At 40.8% G+C, this 24663-nt stretch overlaps 1 protein-coding gene across 1 annotated transcript in view; it reads right to left on the bottom strand.

Moving 5' to 3' along the window:
* Nucleotides 1-24663, bottom strand: part of snd1 (staphylococcal nuclease and tudor domain containing 1) — a 179297-nt gene that overhangs the window by 44259 nt on the left and 110375 nt on the right. Inside the window, exon 17 of the mRNA XM_063501056.1 lies at nucleotides 18431-18619. Coding sequence (XP_063357126.1) covers nucleotides 18431-18619 — 189 coding nt within the window. The remainder of the gene's footprint in view (nucleotides 1-18430; nucleotides 18620-24663) is intronic.

Raw genomic sequence — 24663 nt, 5'->3', positions numbered from 1 at the left:
AATTAGTATAGCTGTAGTATAACTGGCGATCCTAAATCAGGAGTAAATCTGCACATGAATGTGCGTGGTTGTCAGTCTCTGTGTCAGCCTTGTGAGGGACTGGCAATGTGTTCAGCTCACTGCCAGTCCCACTTTTATCTCTATGACAAAATCCTCCTCCATGACCCTGACCTGCACACGCAGTTAAGAAAGTGGATGCATGGATAATGATAATAATAATAATCATGTTTAATACAAAAGGTGAAGTGATGGTCTACTATAGTTATGACAATCTAATGCCAGTTGGAGGACTTTAAAATGATCTTGAATATGTGTCACCCCGACTTCTTTCCCAGCAGCTGTTTTTAAAAAGACGACTTTACTCACACTCTAAGAATCATTTTGCTGACAGCTGATGCAGTCATCTTGAGCTCATCATCTGTGACAGCTGTAATTCTTGGCTGTTCGACAGATTTTCTGTGGTTGGGAGATGCTATGAACTCGTTCTCATTTGTCACAAATTTCTTTCCTGTGTGGCAGCGGAAACAGACTTTCAGAAAGTCCATCAGTTTGAACTGGGCTGCCTAACACTCTTAGGGCTGATTAACTGTGAAACACCCACTCTAAACAAAAGAAGGGAACTTTAAATACCGGGCTAGCCTCACAGCACAAGACCACAAACATTTCAGCACATAGTGCATAAAGTAGGGTACATTTTATAGTTCTCAGAAATCTGACAACCCTCTGCTTTATCAAATGCAATCTCCAAATTAAGAAAAATCTTGTTTAATATTGATCTTATTTTAGGGCGACTACTTAATCAGCCAAACAAATCTAACCCCCCCCCCCCAAAAAAAAAAAGAAAAAACTTGTACAAAAGACTTGACTCATTTTACAATTATTCAAGGAGAGCAATTTATTTTTGGTATCACTGAAATGGTGAAAGTGCAAACTTTTTTCACTTCTCTTTTCAGAACAATGTCTAACAAGGAGATACTTGGAGCTGATCAAGGTAGAAAACAGCTCGACTGACGGGCATTCTACCAGACTCCACCACTTTGATTTACTGACTGTTTAAGAGTTCATTTGTAGTGCAATGATCATAATGTAAGGTAACACTACAAGTTCAGGGTCACTGCTGTGTCTCTGACAACTTCCAATTCAAATGGAGTAGCCTCCACATGAAAAATGTCATTATTGATCTTGACTGGACAGCTACTTGACTGACAGGTGCTGCGAAAGCTCAATTGCTCTTGAACACTGAACTAAAAAGACACTAACCCAATACATCACACTGAGCATAAAAAAGACAGTGTTCAAGGTTAAGAGGGGTTGTTGATGGTACATTAACCTTCATGGCTCACCTTGTCTTGGTGGTCTAAGTAAGCAGGACAGGAGAAAAAAAAAACTGATTTAGAGGTTGAGGGACTTGCTTTGCAATATTCCTTGTCATTTCTTCCTTGCTGTACTCATACTCAGACATAATACATGACTGTAGCCCTGGGAAAAATTGGTCCAGGTTAAGCTACAATGTGGTAACAACACCGTTTCTGTCACAATGGGCTAATGCAATACGACTGCTTTTAGGCCTGCAAGGCCACGTAAGTGGGTATGGTAACAAAACATGTCAGCTGCATACAGGCGTTTGACAAGCTGTAAAAACTGGAGTCATACAGCACCAGTATATTAAGATTGGAGACATGAACACAATAGTATAAAAGTATAGGAGTCCAACAAAAGTATTCTGCCTTAGGATTCGACAGAGCACCTCTGGCAAAGCTTGAAGAATAATCAATAAGATATGTAAATCGATCGTCTAGTTGATGCTTGCCAATAAAGAGGTCAAAATAGGTGTTGCATGGCTTCTTGTTCTGCTGCCAGAGGTGAAACTGAAGTCTTGTTAAACTGAAGTTACAAAATTCTTCTTGACTCAAGCTGACACTACTGGCTGCTGATTTCAACACTTGGATACACTGCCCACCAATGAAACCTAATCAATCCTAATCTGCTTTAACGGGAATATTAGGAAATAGGGGTCCACGTCGACATCCCGAGCCAAACCTCAATGAGGGCATAGAGGGAAAGGATGAGACGGATGGAGAGATGAGTCTCTCGGATGTGGTTACTTAGCAGATAAATTATGCATTAAAACTGCACAGGTGGTCTGGGACAGGGTTTTTTACGTGAAGGGAGGGAGCCGAGCAGCTGGGGAATTCATAACAGAAACGGAAGAGCAAGTGAAGGAGAGAGGGAGAAGGAGAGAGAAAGAGATACTCCCAAGCTTCATATCACAGCCAACAGATGTTCTCCCATCAAAGAGGCAGCAGGCAGGCGGCAAGGCTACTCAACCCCAGCTTTACACGGCTAATATGACCCCCACACATACACATACGTGTGCACGGACGTGCAAACAGCAGTCAAGGGCTTGGAGACGACCTAAGGCTATCATGGTGGCAACTTGTTACACTTTTTAAATTGACACAAATTGATCCACTTAGACGTGTGTGTTTGGGTGGGTGGTGGGAGTAGGTCTGTCAGACCGCAGACAAAGTACTATTAGCAACAAGCACCAAGTCACACCTGACAGAGATTGGTGGTATGAGCATGTGAACTGAAGGGGGGCATGGCGTTACCATAGAAACAGAGAATGTGGGTGCATATGAAATCAAGAGCGATCTGCGTGCACGCACAAAAACCTACACCTGAGCTACCCTGCACACGGGTGCCACCCTACTCACCATGTATGAAAAGGCAGACAGCTGTGAGATCGATCCAGGCGCTGTTTACAGATGACATTCACAGACGCGTGTTCGCTCGCACGCGCGCACACACACACACACGAGACGACAACATCAACAAACCCATGGTCCCTGGAGGTAGTCCCTCTAGTATATGGAGCCTTATGTCAAGTGGGCTGTTTCTTTAACTCGAGCAGTTTCTGTGTCTTTCGGAGGCCATTAAAAGATGATCAAGCCGCACAAGATCAGAGCAAACAAAGGCATCACTGGGGAATAGGCATGCAATTAAAGTCAACGAGCTCCAAGAACATGATACAGAAAAATCTTCAAAGGTTTAGACAAAGAGCGAGAAGGGACAGAAAAAAGGGAGTGATACAGTAATTAAGTTGTGAGGAAGACAAACACTTTGTCTCACTGTATTTCATGATAACTTTGATTTAAAAAAGGAAGAAGTGCTGCTGGAAAAGAGGGCCACAATTACAAATTCTGAGGTTTTGGTTCAGTACAAAGTTGCCTATCATGCACTAATTTTGCAATTATTTGCCAAATAAACTCTGCATCCTCCATAGCTGCCCTGTATCCTTAATGTTGTTTCTATAAAACAGTCTTGTTAATTATAATGAAAAACAAAACAAAACAAAAATTCCTTCAATAACAATAAGGAAATAATGAGTAATGGTATTTGTTAGTCAAAGACTGGTATTTTCAGGTTGGCAATTTGCACAAACACCACACGAGTGTAACAGCATCAGGGTCACAGAGTGGGCAAGAAAGAAAGAAACAAGGACAAAGTTACCACGAGGAGGACCAGATAAAAGAAACACATGAAAAAGAAACTGTTGTGAAGAAGAATGTAACAGTGCCAGCACTGTGCCATGTGAAGCTGCTGGTAGTGCCTTACTGAGGCACCAGCAAAATGGGCATAGTGTTGGATGTAAAGATAATCAACTTAATGATGGAAAATTAATTTTATTTTCAAATTATAACAAACCTTTACTTAACACTAACACTTGAGCTTATACCAAATTTATAAATTAACGTATTACCAACCAAAACGCAACATGTTTGCTTTCCTTTTCCTACATTAAATACGCAGTGCTTTATATAAATTTCTTTATATATATATAGCTACATAATTATGAATACTTAGCAATATAAAATAATATTTTCTAATATATTATATATTTCTAATATCTTCTGGCCAGCCCTCCCAGGGCACACAGCTTTCACCTCTCTGTGTTGATTTCCCTAGTAACTGTCCTTGGTATGACCTTGAGGCCAAATGTGTCAAGTTTACTTTCTATAGCAGCACCTGCATAGTGCTTCTGTGTGCAGAGAAAAAAGGGGTGGGGGTTGAAATTAACGGTGATTGCACATCCTTTCAGCTCATCCCCTCTCCCTGCTCTGTCTTTCAAGCCTCCTCCATAAGATGTTTATAAGCTCAACTGGATTACTGTCCGTGAGAGCATGCTCTCTGCCTGATCACTGGAAACTATAGAAAAGCTTAAAGGAACAAGAGCAAGAAGAGAATAAGGAAAGACAAGTATAGAGTGATTAAGAAAAAGGACTACTTTGGTTTTACAGTGTACAAGTATGCAATTAAAAGACAATTAATCAACTTTTTAATTAACAGGCTAGGCCGTCCTGGATTGCCAAAGTGTTGCCATGACAACTGCCTTTACACAGGGTGGCAACATCCTCCCTAGTCTGTTTTTCTCTGTAGAAGAATCCTGATCATTGTTAGTGAGAAATAAGGGAACAGGAGTAATGTAGGGTAGAGACGGAGAGGCGGCGCGGTGAGGAACAGCAATGGAAAGCAAAAAGAGAAGTAAGAACTAGAGAGGAGAGAAATAAATGGAAAGGGTGAAGATATTAAGGGCATAACATTCAGATTTGAATGAAATCAGAGGTAAAAAACTTAAATGTCTCTGAATCACTGTTCTGATGTTGTTTCCCTGAATATCTGATGTTCCATTTACAAAAGTGAGATTATGAGCACTTCTATCAGCAGCGCTAAGGCAGGCATTGTCATCTGCACGTGCCAGAGCAAATTTTCAAGCTAACACAGTGGAAAAAAAGGCAATAAATCATAATACATAACATTCATAGACAACCCCCCCCCCCTCACATTTTAAATGGGAAAGCTTAGTGATTAGGAGATTGGTCAAATGGATTCTGTTGTTAATTCCTTGACTGCATTTATAGAAGTGGAGAAAAAGAACCCGAGTGGCTTGGCCTGATGGCTTGCAGAACACATCACCAGTAAAATACTAAGTGAATGAAAAAGTGGTGCTAAACACTTTATATCTTGTAGTACACGACAGGGTTTTTGCCTATTATAAGCAAAGCCCGTGCATAACAGCTGAAAATCTATTCTGTGCGTTGTCTGCTCTTTGGGAGAAAACTGTTAATTTGAAGAGTTTGGCAGGAAAGCTAAATGCTACACCCAAAGCTGACATGGCTGCAGCAAAATACAATTTTAAAAGTGTGTTTTAAAAGTGTTAGTTTGGAATATGAAAAACTACACTATGTGTAAATAATCCAATTATAACAGAGTGAAATTCAGCAAAAACCTGAAAAGATAATGTTAGCTGGGGTTTTTGTGTGTGTGTGTGTTTTTTTTAATGAATAACCCACCCCCGTGGCCCTTTAGAAACCCTCTACTTTCCTCTGCACAAATCCCTTACATGTTTGTTTTGTGCAGGGGAGAGTAGGTGTGGTGGAGTTGGACAAACATATGAAACATTTCTCAGTTTGTGCTCAAGCTACAGAGATCATTCCCATATTACAGTAATATAAAGTGTCCGCTTTCTCAGCAGCTGTATATCTGAATTCCAAGTATATTTTTGAACCATGCAAAGAGCTTCAGGGTGACCCTTACTGGCACACTGAGGAAGTAGGAAATAAACACATAGTGTGTGGAGACATATGGTGAAAAGTCAGTAAATAATTGAAAACGGGAGAGAGAGAGAGAGAAAAATGCAGTATGAAAAGAGGCTGGTACAACAGCGGGAATCAAAATGTGGGGATGACGAGAGCCTGTTTATGTAACAGTCTCTCCCTAAGGCAAGAGAGGAGGAGAGAAGGAAAAAAACCCCACAAAAAAACAGCGGGTCCGTAAAATGCACAAAAACTCACTCCCAAAACTAGCAGAGTGTTCCCATTCTCTAGATTTAGAGGGGGTTTTCCTGCAGGCTGGCAAGCAAGGATTCTGAACACAGTAGAAGTGGACTGGCCTAAATTACAAAGGAAGACTACTGAGAATTATAATAATTAAAAGAAGGGTCCTGGAATGAATCAAAAATTATCTCCAACCTGGGTTTCAATAAAAAGGTGTCAAGTTTGTAAAATCAGGCAGCAAAGCAAGGTGGGAATAAAGTTATTTCAGGCACCTTGCACACGCTGCAATCCCACGCCTAGTTTAACTGATGAAGCATAATATGCCAGCCATGCCCCTAAGGGTCAGTCAAAGAATAACTACGTGTAAATGCATAGAAAATATGGCAACATTCATGCTCTTGACAGTCATTTGAATAATTATGGTGGTGACATGGATGGGTCTATCAAAAATGTAACACATGGGTTTAAAAAAGTTGCTCACAAGTGACAGAAAAGAGGGTGCAGAGAAATAATGACTACAAAAATTTATGAAAGGCGAGAGCAACGGAACGATTATGTTAGGAGTCAATCTGAATCCACTGATAATTACCTATGAGAGCAAAATGCACACAATACCTAGTCTGATAACCTTAAGGTCCACAACCTTCAACTTTGCTTCCTATAATTGGTTGCACAATGACAATCAGTATTCATTCAGACAGTCTTAGAGCTGGCAGCAGCAGAAATGTAGCTCAAATTGGCCCTGTACTGATACAGCACAAGTGACAAAACATACAGGAAGTCAACATACAATGGCAGTTAGAGAAACTGTAACCTGGGAAGTGTAGGGATCCAAAATAATATTGTTAGAAATCATCACACATAAAGACATTAAATCAATTAAAAATAATAGTAATAATGTACTTTGGCAAAATGATAAAGCGTTAGAGTACAGGTAAAGTAAGGGAGAAATGATAAATAGGATTTCTAATTCAGAGCCTAGATTGCAAAAAGACAAAAGGGGAAGAAGGAAGTCAAAGACAAACAGGTTGAATTAAAGATGAGAAAGATGGGGATGATAGTGTGTAGGCACTGAGGCAAGAGGAAACTACAGACTGTACTGTGAGTGGAACACGTTAGCTGCAAAGCCAGTGAGTTCTTCCAACTCCTTTGATCTCAGTTACACACCTGAAAAGTTTTCTGGTCATCTTGCACAGTACTGACTCTACTGCATTAAGCACATGCCAAAAGAGCAGTAATTCCCAGTAAAGTAGGTGCCTGTAAGACCATATTTGGTCACAAAGACAGGCTCAGAAATTGACAGTAAAATCAGCTGTGCTGTTGTCGCTGGAAATGAATCAGTGCAACAGAAAAGGAGTAGAAGAGGGGGATAAAGTGAGAGAAATATAGAACTGGGGAGGCGGTCATGAGGCAAATGGAGAAAAAGAATAAGCAAATTCATTTAGGAACAGAATTGGCTGCTCAACCAAGGGGAGTATGCCAATGTGTAGAGGACTCTGTCTGTGTGCAGGTAATAAGGAGAACTGATGAGGCGTTTGCTTCCACAGCGGCTATACAGTAAGCTGCTTCTCTCCATTTGTGGCTGAAAAAAAACAAAACAAAGACGGCTCTGATCCGTCTCATCCGAGAATATGCTAAAGGAACGCTTTGCATATTGGCATGACAACAGCAGCAACGCAGTAATCAAACACTGATCAGCCACAACATCGAAAATACCGACAAGCAACATGTATAACACCGATATTCTAATTACATTGTTTTGCTGCAAAACCCTAGTCCTAGCATTTGTGTGAACCTCTGACACAAAAACAGCTCAGGAAAAAGAAAGAGCTCAAGGCACTGACCCTGACCCCAAACTCCCCAGATCCCCAACTTATCAAACATCTGTGGAGTGCACTTAAACCAGCACAACTCACATACCCAGAAGGATCTGCCTCCTGCAAGACACAACAGGACGGGCAAGAACTCCTCTGGTGGAACAAGGGAAGTATTTAGGCAGGTGTTCTTGTTGTGGCTAATATGTGTAAATAGGAATGCAAATTCAGCAAGCCAGAGGTGTCAAAGGGGACAAGTACATGTCATAACCTGTTTGTGTGACAACAAGGCCAGCAGGGAAATGTCAAAAAGTCTCATCTTAATGCTTGGGAACTAATATAACTGGAACTCATTAAGTGGAACAGGATATGCAGATCCCAACCAGCGCAGGACCAGCATTTAAATGCTACCCTCAAGAAACAAATATTTAGCATTTCATTAGACAACAGAAAAAAGCAAGGGAAGCAGAGAGGCAGGCGGGGGGAAACGTAAGGGAGGGGTGTTTCTCTGCCGACCCATAGTAAATAGAGTTAAGTGTGGCTGCGAGCAGGGGCCCTAAAAAATGTCAAAGTGTGTGTAAATGACTATTACTTGCATGTCTTATTTTTAGTGCGATCGTAAATAGCCCACCCCGTTTTGCTCTTTTTCCTGATTAAATAAGGACGATTAGAGAGGGCACCTGAAGCGGGGCAAAAAAAATGTGCAGCGTTAATGTTTCTGATTAATCTGCCTGATGACTCCCAAAAATACATAAATGTCAGTCATCTACGGAGAAAATGCCAGTGCTGCTAATGGACGTTCACACGAACGGCATTATCAAAAAACACGATAAGAGTGGTTTGTACAAGGCACAGCAAATCCATGCTCACTTCGGTTATCATCTAACTGAATCCAATCCTCTAAACTATTCAAAGTATTTAAAGCCTAAAGTTTCTCAAAGAAGAGAACCTCAAAGAAGACATTTAAAGGGTATTATGAAAAGGCATAGTTTTACACATGGGTAGTTTGAAGTAAATGCGTAACATTTAAGTAAACACTCATAATACTGCATTAAGCACAAAGGAAGAACCTCTGCTGCAACTGACCAATCAATGCTCTCCAGTCTAAGGTCAAATATGTCTGTGTTAAAATTCAAGGCTCATTGCTCTTATTGCATGCACTCATTCTGGTGAAGGTAGAAGGCAGTCAGCCACAAGTAGTCCTTAGCAAATCAAGTGGAAAAGTGTCTCCTTACAGTGTCCCAGGAGGGACTAACCTCCCCCCCCCCCCCCCCCCCAAAAAAAAAGACAGCAAATAATCCACTAGCCCAACTGAAGTCAGTGCATGTCCTTCACACTTACTTTAATCAGCAAAGATGGCGGAGTAACTGGGGCAGAGGAGAGGGAAAAAAGAAGGGAAGCCCCAAGATATAAGAGGCAGGGAGAGTGCAGAGAGGCAGACCTTTGTGTTTTTCTAATGTGGGTGACGGAGTTGAGCATGTGTTAATCAGCCATAATGCAACGCACTGTGTCATATCATGTTATGCTCTCTGTCAGTGCATCACCTCCACTCTCCCTTTTGAGCAACCCTCTCTGATCTCATGGCCTCAAACCTTCATCCTAAGACTAGAGCGAAGTGATGGGAGGCTGGGCGCCTGAGTCATTTCTACACTGATGAAGCAGAGGGAGCCGCAAACCTGCCCGCGAGGTCCTGCGCTAGGAGGGCATAAGTATCTTGTGCATGACTGGAGAAAGAAATGCGTGTGGCCAATGACACAGAGACAGATGTAAATAAACAAATGTATAGGATTATATGTAAAATAATCATCACAAACACAAGTTGAAGGAAACATGCAAACTAACAAAATCACGTGCAGGCTGCTGGAACACAGTTGCACAAATACACATAGAAAATGTTGTGCTAAACAAAAAAGGCCCACTTCCTGTTTATATGCTTCATCAAGTAGAATATTTCATATGAGGGTGTGGGCTCCTTAGGATTGGCCTGATGTCCTGGATGCATTTTTCAGATGACATTTTCAAAGACTGCGTGTTATCCTGCAACTCACGTAAATATATAATTCGCCAAGCAGAAGGTGGGACTGCTCAGATGTCACTGGGGTAGCTTCTTGCTCATTAAAAAAAAAAAGGGAGGAAAAAAAGAAGAAGAAAAAGAAGAATGTGAGCGCCATGTGCACGGGGTGCAGCCTTTGTGTCAAATGGAGAATGAAGCAAATAAAGATGGAAAGAATGTTAGTATGTGATTTCACAAGACTGCGAGCAGAGCTGACAGAGTGCTGAAATTGCAGCTTTGAATTGGGGAAAAGGAAGATGAAGACCGGGAAAATGAGAAAGAGAGAGTTAGAGAGATAGAGAAAACTGGGAGTTGGGGTGTAAATAACACACACATCACTGGGTCCACTGATCTCTTCTTCTGTCTTTCTGTCTCTCTGCCTCAGGGCACCGAGGGTCCAGCTTGCCGACTAAAGTGGGGGGTGGTGTCTCCGGAGAGAGCGTGCATGTGTACATCTGTGCGTGCACCGTCTGTCTGCACGGGCTCAAAGTGTGTTTGACTAAGCAGGAAAGAGACGGTGAGAGTATGGTGCGTGCACGTGTGGCACCTCCCTCCATCTGCAACAAAGTTTGTGTGTATGTGTGCGGATGTGTACACAGCACACTCAATCATATTATGTAATCTCTTAGCCATACAAAAAAAAAGAAGAAAAAAAAAAGGCTCTGTCAGCTCTTTGCTTTTGTGTGGTAGGTGGTTCATTTTGTGCGTACAGTGCAGAGAGGGAAGATGAAGGCAGCAGTGCACTCACTCACACGGGCATACACACTGGCTTACAGTAGTAAACAAACAAAAAGGAAATGGTATGCAGTCACATTCAAAACGCACATCTGCACACATTGTGCACGTATGAATGTGAAGGCACAATGCAGACAGAGTCGGATGCCTGGGAATCTGTAGTAGATAATAGAATGCACAGTTCACTCCATCTTATCCAAAGATGGGAGGTCTCAAATGGGTCACTACTCCCATAGTAACCACCCTGCAGGGAATGATGTCCCCCCTGCTGTGATCTTACTGTCCTTTCACACATGCCACCAAAGCCTTCAACCTTCAGTTTGCTTCTATACTGCCCAATCATTTCCAGTATGTGAAATGATATAATAAGTAATTAACATAAAATACTTATTACAGTTGAGTACAGTATATAGTTAAGAATCTGTACAGCACTTTGGCCGACAGAGGTTGTTTAAAACATGCTATAAAATAAACTTTGACTTGACTTATTACAAACACATTATTTAGTGCTCAGTTAGATTTATGCAAACTAACACAGAGATGTCAAACTAATAGCCCGGGGTCCAGAACAAGATCGCCACAGGATCCAATCTAGCCCACCTGAAATGTGAAAATTCTAAAAGAGTAAAGTGCAAATACTGGATTTTTCCACAGTATTCTGACCTTAAAAACTGAATCACATCACAAGAGTCTAAACAGTTACTTCTATTTGAATCAGTGGTCTGAATAATTGTAGGTTTTACAGCCTTCTTACAGATAAACACATCACCCACACTACACCAAAGAAATTGATAACATAATACAAATAAATAAGTTTTAATTAAAAGCATTAAACATCACAAGTTTGCTTCCCCCACCACTCACTCTACATTTTTAAATTATGGCACAAATTCACAGTAATGAGCTGCCAGTACTTTTAAATGTAGTTTTACAGATTTATTTCTTAGAGAGTGGTTAATCCCAGGAAGCAGTGATGACGGCTTCTTTGATTGATTACAGCAGGATTTCTTTGTAATGCGAAAACACTGAGATGTTTTCCCTTTCCAAAAGAAATATCTCAGCCTGTTTATCTTGAGTTTTATAAATGGACAGTTTACATAATGTTTTCAGAATGAACTTAGTGTAGATGAAACTTCATCACACTAAAAGAAAGAGAACATGTAAGTTATTAGAAAACAGTTTTACTGGTCTGGTCTACTTAAGATCAAATTAGGCTGCAAGTGGACCATGAACTAAAAGGAGTTTTGACACCCCTGCTCTGAGGCCTGTTTATATGATTCCAGTTATTATCTAAGCACACACTTGGTTAGTTTTTAGTACAGATGCATTGTGGTGTATAATGGTCCTAAAAACATGAACACCTTTTGTGAATGGAGCACAAAACACATCTGATTTCCTGAATGAAGGCACAAAAGGTGATTTGCCCACAGTAGGCTGAGGACTGCTGCACCATGAGTCATCAAACTGTACTAACTTGTTCATTGCTACTTGCAGCTACAACACTGTGTTCCAAGCAACGGACATAATGGTGAGGGAAGCAGGGTCCTTGGGGTATAGTAGTTATCGGACAAGGGAGTGCTGTTGTGCTGGACTTTTTAATTCTGTGGACGATATATTTCCAGCACAAGCTAGACTTGCATCAATAGTTTGCCCACGGGTGAGATGATGCACTGTGACTTTTGGCACAGTTTTAGCTACTCATCTCTTAAAGGGCAAAAAAATGCAAATTGCCTGTGACATAATGGTTTCCTGGCCCTCTATCTTTGCGATGTCACCACTTCCCCTCCTTTCATTTTTCCATTATTTTTTAAATTTTTTGGGATGATTAAAGAGCCTCTGTACATCGTTTCATGTATCATATAGATAGAAAAACAATACTCACCGGGCAACTGAATATAGATTTTAAATGATTTGTAAATCACTGCATTCTGATTGCTTGTACGCGACATCCCATGCTTACATTCAAACAGCACTGCAGACTGAAAATGTACTGTTCACCTCTGTGATTTATTGGTACGTAACATGTCTCGGTGCTCACCCAGATCTTTAAACACCTGCATTATGCATGAGCTGCACATTGTATGCAATGCGTTCCGATAAGTCTTTAGTATAAATCTGAGGCCTTTAAATAGAGTAAAAAAAAGCAGAAACAATAAAAAGGGGGGTGGGGGTACTGCCTCGTAACCAACACTGCCTGAGGTAAAAATGTCTCAAATTAAAATGAGGATGTTTTCTGGCATTTGCGGCATACGACCAGACAAAGTGCCTTTCATTCAAGTTCACCCATTGAAATTCTCGTAATGGACTCTTCTGAAATCGTTCCAAAAGCAGCGGAGGAAATGCAAACAAGCTGTACGTGCTCATGACCTTCACCATATCCCACAAGCTGCAAAGATATATTACACAGCGCTACATAAGTAAAGATTTTAAATTATTTCATTATCCTATCGCAGTCTCGAGGCAGAAAGTATACTACACACAAAGAAGACAAGAAATCAGAGAAGAAGAAATGCAAATCCATACGGTACGGAATAAAGTCTTCAGGTATAATCTTTAATAAAAGAAATCTTTGTGGGATTACAGGAGACATTTAGAAAAGAAGAAAATTCCATCCACCGAGACAACAAAGAGTATGGATTTTAACATAATTAAGAAACAGGCAAGATAGTGGACTAGACTAAAAAGAAGAGACTCAAAAAAAGTGGCAAGGAAAACTTAAAACATCAGCCCGGTAAGAATGACTTCCCTGAAACACAGGTATGTCATTTCTAACCAGGCCCGAGAAGCAGTTTCCTCAGCTGCCATTCCCGTTCCCTCTCAAATGGTCTGAACAGGTGTCGAGCCCAGTCATTAAGGAAGTATCACTTTCTGTGATTGCCCATGTCATGGTCATTGTTCCCATCTCAACGCCATACAGCCTTCATTTGTTAAATCACAAGGCAACAATGACAGCAGTAAGCAATACATTGGAGAGATAGTGGAGAGGTATGCCTGGAATGGTAATACAGTTGTGCAATCATTCCGTGTGCCTCCAAATGCCATTATATTTTAATTCTTTACACACTCTAATGCAACTTGTGAGAGGAATGTAACGGCACTAATTATTTCACATTAGCCAAAAACTCTCTTTGCAGAGACATGACAGCCAGAGACTCGGACCAAAAAATGGCTCAAGTTAAGAGGAAATAATTTGTGAGAGCAGCAAAGGGATTTGGCAAAAAAAAAAAAAAAAAAGACCCAAATTTGAGAAACAATTTTAGAGTCAGCCATAGACAGAACCAAATTTATTTCACTTCAAGACTCCACAGATGACCTTACTTTAATGTTAATCCCCAGCGTTTTTCTATTATATTGCCTGGTGGCTGCCATAGGTTATTTCACTATGAGAGGCCAAGAAAATGTGAAAGGATAGAGGAAATAAAAAAATTCAACCCTGGAAAGATTTCACTGGCTTCAGGGCTTAAGAAAGCACTGAGCGTGGTATTAATAGAATAGGGACTGTCATCCATGGAAACCAAACAAAGACGGTAGTATGAAATTTTATGTAGATTATTAACAGAAGACTGAGAATTATCATGGTACATAGGTGATAAAAAAATCCTTCACACTACAGCAATTTTTTTAAAATCCACACATTTTATCTAATTTCACTGAAAGGGAAATATACAACAACATCTAGAATTTTATGCAAACAAACGAGAGAACGCTAACCATATAAATCCTTTGAGTGAATCCAGCCAACTAGAGGTAAACTTCCTACAGCTTGAACTCAGGGACAGAAGCTAATTAGCTTTGCTAAAAGCCCAATTATCTTGATTCATCCACAGTGTGTTCCTGTTTAGCCAGGTGTGTGATGTGCTGACTGCAGACAAGACGCAGCTTAGAAAGCAAGACAGGGACAGGTTTTTGCACCATCTTTGAAAACAGGAGAAAAAAAAACAACTCATAAAAAAAGCACACTGAGATGTTTGGCTTCCACTGTGAGCTACCAACTGACCTTTCAGAGTAAGCAAGAAGCAACTGAAACAAAATAAAGATCTAGAAAATTGCACTGTACCAATATAATCAGACATGCAAACAATGTTAGTCAGCCAATAGCAGCAAATTCGAGTTCTGTGATCTGCTTTGCACAGTAAAAACGGATGATCTGGGTCATGTGGTAATCTATACTTGTGAACAGGGCCTTTGGCAAAGTGACAGCTAAGTCGGCTGGACTTGCAAGTCTGGGGACCACTTGGGGGTAAAAAAAAGTAAGAAAGAAAGAAAGAAAGAAAAAAAGAAAAAGAAAAGAATGCTGAAACAAGATTATGTACTTCAATCAGGCTGCTCCAAGGACACGTCACCTGGCTCACTGTCAGAATGATGCTGCTTCAAGTGCTTTTGACGGGTGCTGTTGATGGACGGGTGAAGTATTAGGAACGGCAGCACCAGATCCTGGGTTTATGTTTCCAAAGGTTTTTTTCCCCCCTTCGAAAAGGGTACAAGTGCTGCAGGTCCTGATTCATTCTGAACAGAGTCCAGGCCAAGGAACTGTCCCGCATGATCCAAAAACTGTAAAGCATCTAAAGATGCCAGGGGCATGACTGGAATTTGATTATTAGTTGAAGGACAGAGACGAGAAAAAAAAGCAGAAGGAAGGGTAAGGATGTGAGAAAACAGAAGAGATTAAAAGAAGGAGAGTGGTCTGTGAAGAGGGCCAAGTAGGACTGAAGGAAAGGGGCGGGTAGTGATGAAAGGAGAAGATTCCTATGACATGAAATATCTTTAACAGGGTTTGTCATATCCTCTTTTGCTCTTTTTTTCCACCCCTTTTCTTTTCTATCTTCTTTTACCCACTCTGAGAGCCATCGGAGTGTATTAATCTCCTTCAAGGTTGGGTAATTATAGCAGCAAAGAAAAGGGGAAAAAAAACGCTTGCCCAACAGAAAGCACACTTTATCATTGAGCACCGATTGTTGATTCATCTTTTCATAATGAGGCCACTCCAATTACGACCATGTTTCTGTCCTCGTCCAATTCATAGCTACTTGGTTGCCTTTTTTTTTTTTTTTTTTTAAAGTAAAGGTGGGCCTTAATAGAATATTCACAAATAAATACACACAAAAAAAAACAACAACAACAACACAGCACATCTGCGAAGAGCTCTGACTAGCAGAGCACAGCCAAGAGCTTCTGGGAGTCTAAATTGACTTCCCCTCTCGTGAACCCATCTCTTAATTTCTAAGTATTTTATTTCATTTTTCTGTTTCTGAAATCGGAAAGTCCCGAGGCACAGCTACATATCGACGAGCCAGCTCCCACACCTGTTCAGTCTTTAGGGAACTTCAATGAAAGCTACAGCCAACATTTCCCCAGTCAAAGACTCTGCTGTTACCAATACACCGAGCCAAACTACCATTTTGTACAATTCATTTCTCTGAGCTGCAGAAAGATAGTAGTGGAACATAATATGACTAGTTGCAAAGAGATCTGTCTTACTACAAAGACAAAATGCACCCTCTTTGCAATGAGTCTTGTTTACACAGGTGACTGCTGAGCGAGAGTTTGTTTTTATAACCAAAGGAGAATTTGAATATACACCAGACTACTTTGCTAAACCACGGAGGAGATTTAAGGAGGGGGCATGACCATGGCTTGGCAGCGATCAAATCATTGTTAAAACACCACAAGATAAGTTTATACTGTGTCCCTGGGTCTGTCTTTTTCACTGAATTATAGGAATGTTAGTGCTGATAGGATGATGATAATTCTTACAGGGGGACACACTTTAGAGATTTATGTAAACAATAGCCGAGGCACAAATAAATGTAATGGGGAAACAGGCTTTGGAGCAATTCCAGGTCTACAACTTAAGCCTTCTGCATGTTGTGTGAGATGGATTTGCTCCCAGGACTGTTCCAAATATTGTTCCAAGAGATGCTGACGTGCAAGATCAAAATGCGCTGAGCTCTGAGAAAAGGGGTCTTCTCCAAACCCTTTGGAAGGCTTCATTTAGAAGACAATCACTTTGTCCCATTGGCCTCATTGTAGCAAAATCTCATATTCGCTTAAGTCACTCGAACTAAGCAGTTTTGGTTCAGGATGCTACTGCAGCAAGCCTGAGTCCCTCCCCCTCGATGTCCTGCTGGACCACCAACGCTTTTCTTAATGAGTGTGTGCATGCATACACGCACACATGGGACCCTCTTCATTACGACAACCTTGTTTTCTCAGAGAGACGCCTGACGCAGCAGTACCAATGATGTCTTCCATATCCACAGCCGCAGGGACAATAAAGAGAGGGCAATGAGAAAAGAGGAAAAGAGGGAGGGCAATGGGAAGGGATACAAGCTACCCTACCAAGCCTCAGCCTACACACAAAGACCAACCACCTTAACTTCAAAAGAGAAAGAAAGGCGGAGAAAAAATGCATGCTCTTAGCTTTTTTTTCCCCTCAAGATGGTCTCTATGGGTTAATTAGAACACCAAGTCCCACCTTATCTGCCTTCAAGTTGCATAGTATGCATTCACACACAAATACAACTAACTGCCCCGTGCCCTGCTAACACAACACACTTTCCACTACACACATGCACAAACAAATCAGGCTGTGGTTGATTTGTCCACCGGTGCCTTTGGCAAACTAACATCAAACATAATCACCGTCTGTCTGGTCAATTCAGGCCCCATTCTGTTGCCTTTCCTCACGGCCCTGTCCGCACTCAGGTTAGCTCAAGTCAAAACCTTGTGGTGAAAGTCAATCTGTCTCAACACTGCAAGGGGGTTTGGAAACCGGTAGTGAAATTGTTATCGGAGGTGTCAGGAATGCGCCTTCATGCTACAGTTAGATTTAACATGGCAGCGTCTGTGTGCTCACATCACTGGCAAGATGTTTTTCCTTTTCTTTTTTTTTCGCCTCTTTTTTTTTTTTTTTTTTTTAAATGCCAGACAAAAGGTTTACCTGCGCACCACTCTATTCAGAGTTGTGAGAAATGGAAGACCTAGACAGAGAGTAATTGGAAGAAAAAGAGGAGAGCTGAGAGCAGGGAAGACACAAGAGTAGGAACACACTCACTGTGAACATGATAGATTCAGAGGAGGAGAAAAAGAACACAGCCCCTTCTTGGCTCTGGCACTACATCACATTTATATGGGAAGAAGATGCATTTGTGTCTCCTCAAGGACCCAAATAGGTGGACGTAAGTGGAAGAGAGAGAGGAGGACAGTCATGAGCAAAAGAAATAAGTTACACAGATAGAGAGAAAGAGGACAATGATGACAGCTGGCTGGGCACCTCGTGCATCTGCCAGGGGTGAGTCGCGGAGCCATAATGAAAATGCAGGGCGAGATCAGGATCACTGTGAGAGAGGCCTCTATCCATCACAGATTTCCCACTGAGAAAAGACAGCTTCAATGATAACTGCAAATATGTGGCTATTTGCAAAAGCAGATGGAGTATTTTCAGAACACTGTAACTTTAACTTTTAGCACTGCATCTTATTAATGCACTTTAGTCACATTTATATTGCCACCGGGGTGACTTGGTGCAATTTCTCAGCATTATTTGAACAAAAAGCTTTTTATTTTTCTCCACTCACTTCTGAAGGATTATCATTTCTCCAGACAGCACCTTAAACTCTACTAATAAATGTATTACTGGCACTGATGTTGAAGGCGGAAAAAAAGAGCTGCTGGATTTGCGATGGAAGAAATAGCTCACACATGGACACAATGCAATATGGCCACAGGCAGGCAGACCTAAGATACTATGGCTCAGAGATGGGAAAGCCAGTAAAGTAAGCATTGATGCTGCTGCTACGCCAGATGACATCTTGAGATTTACTTCCATCAGCAATTTTGAACCTAAAGATAGCTAGCTTTGGTTAAATGAAGTTTACTGTGCAATTAACATTTGAAAGCCTTTTGAGGGCCAGTTTAATGCCATTTGGGACTCTAGTCATTGTTTTGTAGGTTGTGCAGTAGAGCTCTTGTAGCATCTAAATGAAACCTACCTTCTCTTTCCTCTGTCGGCACCCTTCCTCTGCTGCAACCAGGGTTTTGTAGTAGGCACTGCGCTCCGCTGTGAAGTGCACCTTGGACAGAGCATTTTCTACCAGTGCCACAGACAGATTCACACCTTCAATGTGCAGCCAGCCAATGAAGTTCCCTGCTTTGTCCATGCTTTCCACTTCAACTTCCACCTGGAAAACCACAAGAGGAGGAGGGGGGAGGGAGGGAGGAACGAGAGGAAGAAAAGAGGCTCAGTTAATGTTCTGTATCAAGATTAGGTTTGAGATTCCTTTACAGCAATAGGAGGGAGGGGGTCCCCCTGACAAGACATCACTGTTCTTAAATAGAAACATCAATGAAGACCTGTGAGCTTTCTATTGATTCAGTACCACACACACACACACACACACACGCATGCACACATATGCAGATCCTGTTTCATTCCACTGTTGTGGACTTCCCAATGAATCTGGTCTTGGTCAGTACTTTAATAACCAGAGAAACCCCCGCCCGCCCCAGCAGCGACTGCTCGTCTAAGTGCACTTACAGAATAACTTGTTTGACATTTTCAATTAAGCATGACTGTCAGCTTTCAATAATGTGTCTATTTAGAAATCACTGGGCCTGTGATTGGCCTGCAAAAACAGTGGAGGCTATTAGAGGCTTTAAATTAGTGTTGCATATGCACTTCAACCTTAATTAAGAGCCCACATTTCTTCATCCTATTTTTTTTTAAACAACGCAAATCATTTTCAATTAGTGACAGCTAAGTTGCCATTCCCTTAAGTAAACAAATGAGGGCACCCAAATTAGCTAACCCTGCTGACAAAGTAGGAAAGATTTCACAACATTGCCCGTGATGGACTATAACAAAATTCTGCCTATTCAGGCTAATTATCCATTCATTACTTTTTGTTTCATAAATGATGGACGACCAGGAGGCGAAAGAAAAAGGGCAAAAAAAAAAAAAATCAATAGCATTTTTCTTTACTCTAAAGCCTAAAGTCAGCGAGAAAGTGAGAGGGCAGGTGTGCTGAGGAGATAGGACGTAGTCAAGCGATTAAGACTTGGACTGCTTAGCCCTGCAGTCACAAGGGAAATCTGAGGGGAATTAAGTTTGTAAACTGCTCTGCCTTGTTCTCAGCTGAAGTTAAAAAAAGAAGCTTTTATTACTGAATGTATAATCTGTTCTTTTATTAAGCATAAAATTGACAAGCTATTCATATAACAGTGGGACACATATTTCCACTTTCTATATCCAGTTATATTTGGATAAAGCGTTTTCATCAAGGGTTTGTTCAAAAGCGATATAATGTAATGTAACACCACTTGGTACAGTGGCATATCAATGAGGCTCTTGTTTTCAAACTTGGCAAACTATGCTGAACAATTTCATATTTACAGAAAACAACCTGTTTTCTACCAACTAATAAAAACATAGCAGTACTTGTATTTAACATGTAAAACGAGCAGCTAAAACATTGGTCTGCCCTCCCAGGTCATGACAGCAATGGAGTCTAAATTCACTCGTACCTCATCCGCCTCTGTAAAATCTTCATTACTGTCTTTCTGTCTTCCTCGCTGCCATCTCAGATACTAACCCCATTTTATCTTTTTTTTCTCCTCTAAGTGGAGAAGCAGTTACATAACTAGGCTATAAGAGCAGCACCGGTCCTCTGAGTATCCAAATGTCAAATGGGGAAGTGGGCGAGTGCTGGAAGAAAAGAGCCAACTTAACTGTTACCAGCTTCCATTAACGCAGCAAATGCAAAAAACAAAAATAAAACAATGCTGACAACTAAAAGCAACACTCATAGCTGGGAAAAAATCCAATTTGAAGGAAAAATAGAAACTCGACTAGAAGTTGTCTAGAAGTTATGATCGGAGCACGCAAAGCTCCAAAGCAAAAAGTGTTTATGCTCGCTGTGGGGGGAAAAAAACAAAAAGCACAAACCAGGAGATACGAGGGCAACTCTAGTGTGCTCAACAGAATGAATGAAAGCCTTTTGGCTACCCATTTTTCTTTAACTCTGACCGGTCCTTTACTTGGCAGGAGATTCTAGCAAACATTCAGTTATGAAAAAATATCTCGATCTGAGCTATAAAGACAGGCACACTAAGAGATAGAATAATATTTCCACAGGGGGGAAATTATACACTGGAATGTTCTATTGCCTTAGAGAATCATAATCCACAATTATTCTCCAATTATCATATTTTGGAGGAAAATATAATTCTCCAGGCCGTGTAGAAACTAGATAAATGTGATGAATATCACCAACGTGAGTAGAAAATACACAGTCGAGTAAGTCGGATCAACCATCTGTAACGAGAACTGATGTTTAAAAAAAAAGAAAAAGGAAAAAAAAAGAAGTGATCCTAAGAGAACACTTTTTCAGTCACAACAACAAATTCGTCTGTGTGCTTTCCTTGACCACTTACATGGGAAACTTCATTTACCACATACTGCCAACCTTATGCAAAGAAAATGAGCCTGCCTGAGCTGATGACGACAAGATGACTCTTGTCTTTGCCTACGGGGATGCTGTAACAGCACACAGCATTAATAACCACCAAACAGACCTACTGAGAAATGTCAGTAATATTACAGGATACATGAGCTGAATGGAAATCACCAACAAAGACAGCAGGCTACAATCACACACGCCAGCCTGTCATAATCAAAAGGACTATGCCCGGACAGTTCAACTTTAATTAGTCAATCAATAGAAAATGATTATTAAGAATGTTATTCCCTGACTGAAGTCAAAATAAACAGTAAATGCGCATATTGAGTGACCACAAAAACTTAAAAGCATATGTAAAACTGAACTGACATTTCACCAGGCAGGGGGGCAGAGATAAAAGAAGCTTAAAATCAATGGCAGGATTGAAGCCTAATACTACCGTTAGCGCAATATGTGGCACACAGCAAACAGAGCAGAAAAATGGAACAATAACAGCTCCTTTATCCATTTAGCAGTCACTGCCAATTATGAGAATCTATCGCCACCTTGTCTTCGCATTCTGCTTTAGATTGTTATTTTTTATAATAATACTCTCATCTGTTATTCACCTTTACCTGAAATGCCTTACTTACCATTAGTGAGGCTCAAATACCTTAGACTGTTTTGAAATCTATCAACTTGTCAGAGGACTTTTGATGTTTTTGTCAATTTATAGAATTATTTATTATTTACATGAAGTTGATACATTTTATAGAAATGATCACGTAATGATTCCTGCAACCAACATATTTCATTATCTGTATTTTGTGCGGAGGAACAGTGCCACCCACGAGCTTTGGAGCTTGATCTAAAGCATCAAGAGTCTTACAAAGACACAGACAGAATTCAAAGTTCTTCTTTCCTTCAAAGTAAATAGCTTTGGTCACAATGTGCAGAGGACAGGGGAGGCGGAGTGGAAACTGCTTTGAGTAGAGCCCAGATGGTTCCCAGTGGAGGCCTCATCTGAGCCAAGATGGCTCCCGTCGGAACACAAATGGGCTCTGGTAATCTCATAAACGCTGGGATTGTGTCGACACAGTGGACAGAAAAGGCAAAAAGCAAACTACGCATACGCACAAAGCTAAGCGTGTGTGTGTGTGCGCAAGTAAATACACATGCGCACTCGTTGACCAGTACAAAACACAAAGCCATTTGGTACAACTGAAGTGAAACCATGGCCCAAGGGCATGTTTTAAAACTGCAGAAGATTGAATTCACTTAGCTGTTTGAAAGTGAGGAGAAAAAAAAACACAACAAAACTAAACTGCAGTTGGTGACACATCATGTCAGGGACAAACCCACACTAAAAAGAAAACGAAGGAATACAGTGGGCTGGCAGTTTAAAACCTGGCATGCAAAGGGATCCAAACAAAAGATGTTTTAAACACCTGGAGGGAAAAACGCCAGTGGCTAAATAAGCAAAAGGTACAGAGAACAGGGTGTGCCCATTTCTCTGTGAGCCGTTTTAGACCCCATGAGGTCGAACGTGGCGGGTAAAAAGCTTGTTTTAGCAATGCATTATGTGCTATGCATCCAAAACAGCTTCCTGTAGGCATTTATGCAAGGCACACAAGAGAATAATCTACTAGTCAGAGCTTTCAATCATCACTGACAGCAGCTCTGTCACAACTTACATCTCAGTTTTAGTGCATGATCCAATTACTGAGATCACAGTTATCACCATAGAGATTTACATTTATGAGTGAAATTACTAGTTTTGGTCATAAAAATTTAAAGCCTGAGGCTTTGTCAGTAACAAATATAGTGTATGTTCAGAGTGTACTCTAGGCCACCGCTGCCGTGTGTGAGCGGCTGCCAGAGAGGAAAACGAGTCAAAAAATCTGCTTATCAAAGAGGGCTCTGTAATGCACAGAACACCGGAAAACCAAACTGGCAGAAATTTAGGAATGTCTTTCTTTATTTTCATTAAGCCACTAGAAGGTGGTTGCTTTTATAGTGGTAGTACTCTACCACTTAGCTGCAGACTCTCAAGTCTCAGTGTCTGCATCTACAAAATATATTCATTGGGGGGGGAACAAACAAAAAAAACAATCAATAGTTCTTAAGTAGAAGTAGCAATGCTACTGTAACATTGATTAATAGCATCACTTTTGGTCCACATATCTTATAATGTCCCTCGTGACCTTGACTCAGAAAAAATGAGACAAGCAAATGGATAGAATCTGCGTTAGAAACACAAAGGAACACTTAAGTCACTCCCACATACCCTTTGCTCATCCAGCAGAATAAGCCATCTATCAAACTGAGCCTTGGTGAAGATTGAAGAAGTGATGCGGAGGTGTGTAATGCGCACGTATGTGTGTTCTCCTTTGTGTGCAGGGGCAAAAACATCAAACCATCTTAGAGCAATGAGTGGTCCTAAGCCCTACATTGAGGTGCAAAGTGGGCAGGGGGGAAAGGAGTAATCAGATAATCCCTATACCTTATTTCATATTCCAAACCTTCCCTATTCACTTAAAAGAAATCACAGCCTTCAGACACTTAATTCAGAGTCATGAATGTCACATGAAAAGGACAAACTGTCCTTTTCATGGGCACATGAGGATTTAAGGAGAAAAAGCCAAGCTTTGAATTGGTCAGCTTCAGTGCTCCGAGCCCACTCTTGCGTGAAGACTCCATTTGTGGGTAGAGCACCCCAATCCAACAAAAGTCCATCATCTCTCAATAATTCCCCACGCATTCCCGCTTATATTGATCATTTTTCTAAGAGGGCACAAGGAGCTTATATGGCACATGTGCACGCCCAAGCCAGACATACACACAGAAATTTGTTCAGATTTACACCTCAATTAAAGTTTCATAAAGGTATACAGTTTGAGCAGGTCATTTATCAAAACTGCTAACTGAACCCAGCTGTCGACAAATAATGAAAAACTGCTACTAAGTTAAATTATACATAATATGTTTTATAGTTGTGATTACTTACTAAAGCAACAGCATGTAAAAGGGAACTGTAACATGTGCGAGCGCAAGTAAGTATGAGACACCTGGGATTAGTATTTTAGTGTGGATAAGCTGTAAACGTGCTAGGATGTGCTAGCATCATGTCTCTGGTGTTGTGGCCACCGTCAACCTGTAAAAAATTATTCCTTAGTCCATTACTGTTAGTACACGGCAGGTCCATAAACTGCTGTTAATGGGAAACAGTAACACAGCATGCCTGGGAAACAGGGGAATTTGCAAAACCCTCAAATTAAATTCTTTTTTTTTTTTTGGCAGGCAATCCTACTACAGTTCTTTACAGATAAATGAGGCAATTTTAAGAAAAGACACCTCTTTTTAGTGTTTAAAACCTATCCACTGGTGAAAACAAAGGTTCCCTGAGTTTAAAAAAGGTTATGTATGTTAGCGGGTTACTGTGGTGGAATCAGGAGAGGAAAAAGCTAACTGGTTCCAGGAGAAATCTATAAATATAGATCACCTTTAAAAAAAAACGACAGCCAGAGAGAGAGAAAGAGAGAGAGCGAGCAAGAAAGACAGACAAGAATAAATGAATGAATTAAACAAACCGTTATTGATTGCTTAATGGCACAGATCAGGCAGAGATCTAAATAGTTTGTTAATGGGGGCCTATAATTAAAAAAAAAAAAAATCTTCACATGGAAAGAACATCAGCCAATTTCAAACACAGGTGAGTGATCAAAGTGATGATTTATGTAGTCCACACTTCATAAAAAAAATGTAATGTAATGAGAGGAAGAGGTAAA

This window comes from Pelmatolapia mariae, linkage group LG17 (genome assembly GCF_036321145.2).
Source record: "Pelmatolapia mariae isolate MD_Pm_ZW linkage group LG17, Pm_UMD_F_2, whole genome shotgun sequence".
Lineage (NCBI taxonomy): Eukaryota > Metazoa > Chordata > Actinopteri > Cichliformes > Cichlidae > Pelmatolapia > Pelmatolapia mariae.
Note: the sequence above shows the minus strand (reverse complement) of the source record. Positions and strands in the feature narration are given on the sequence as shown.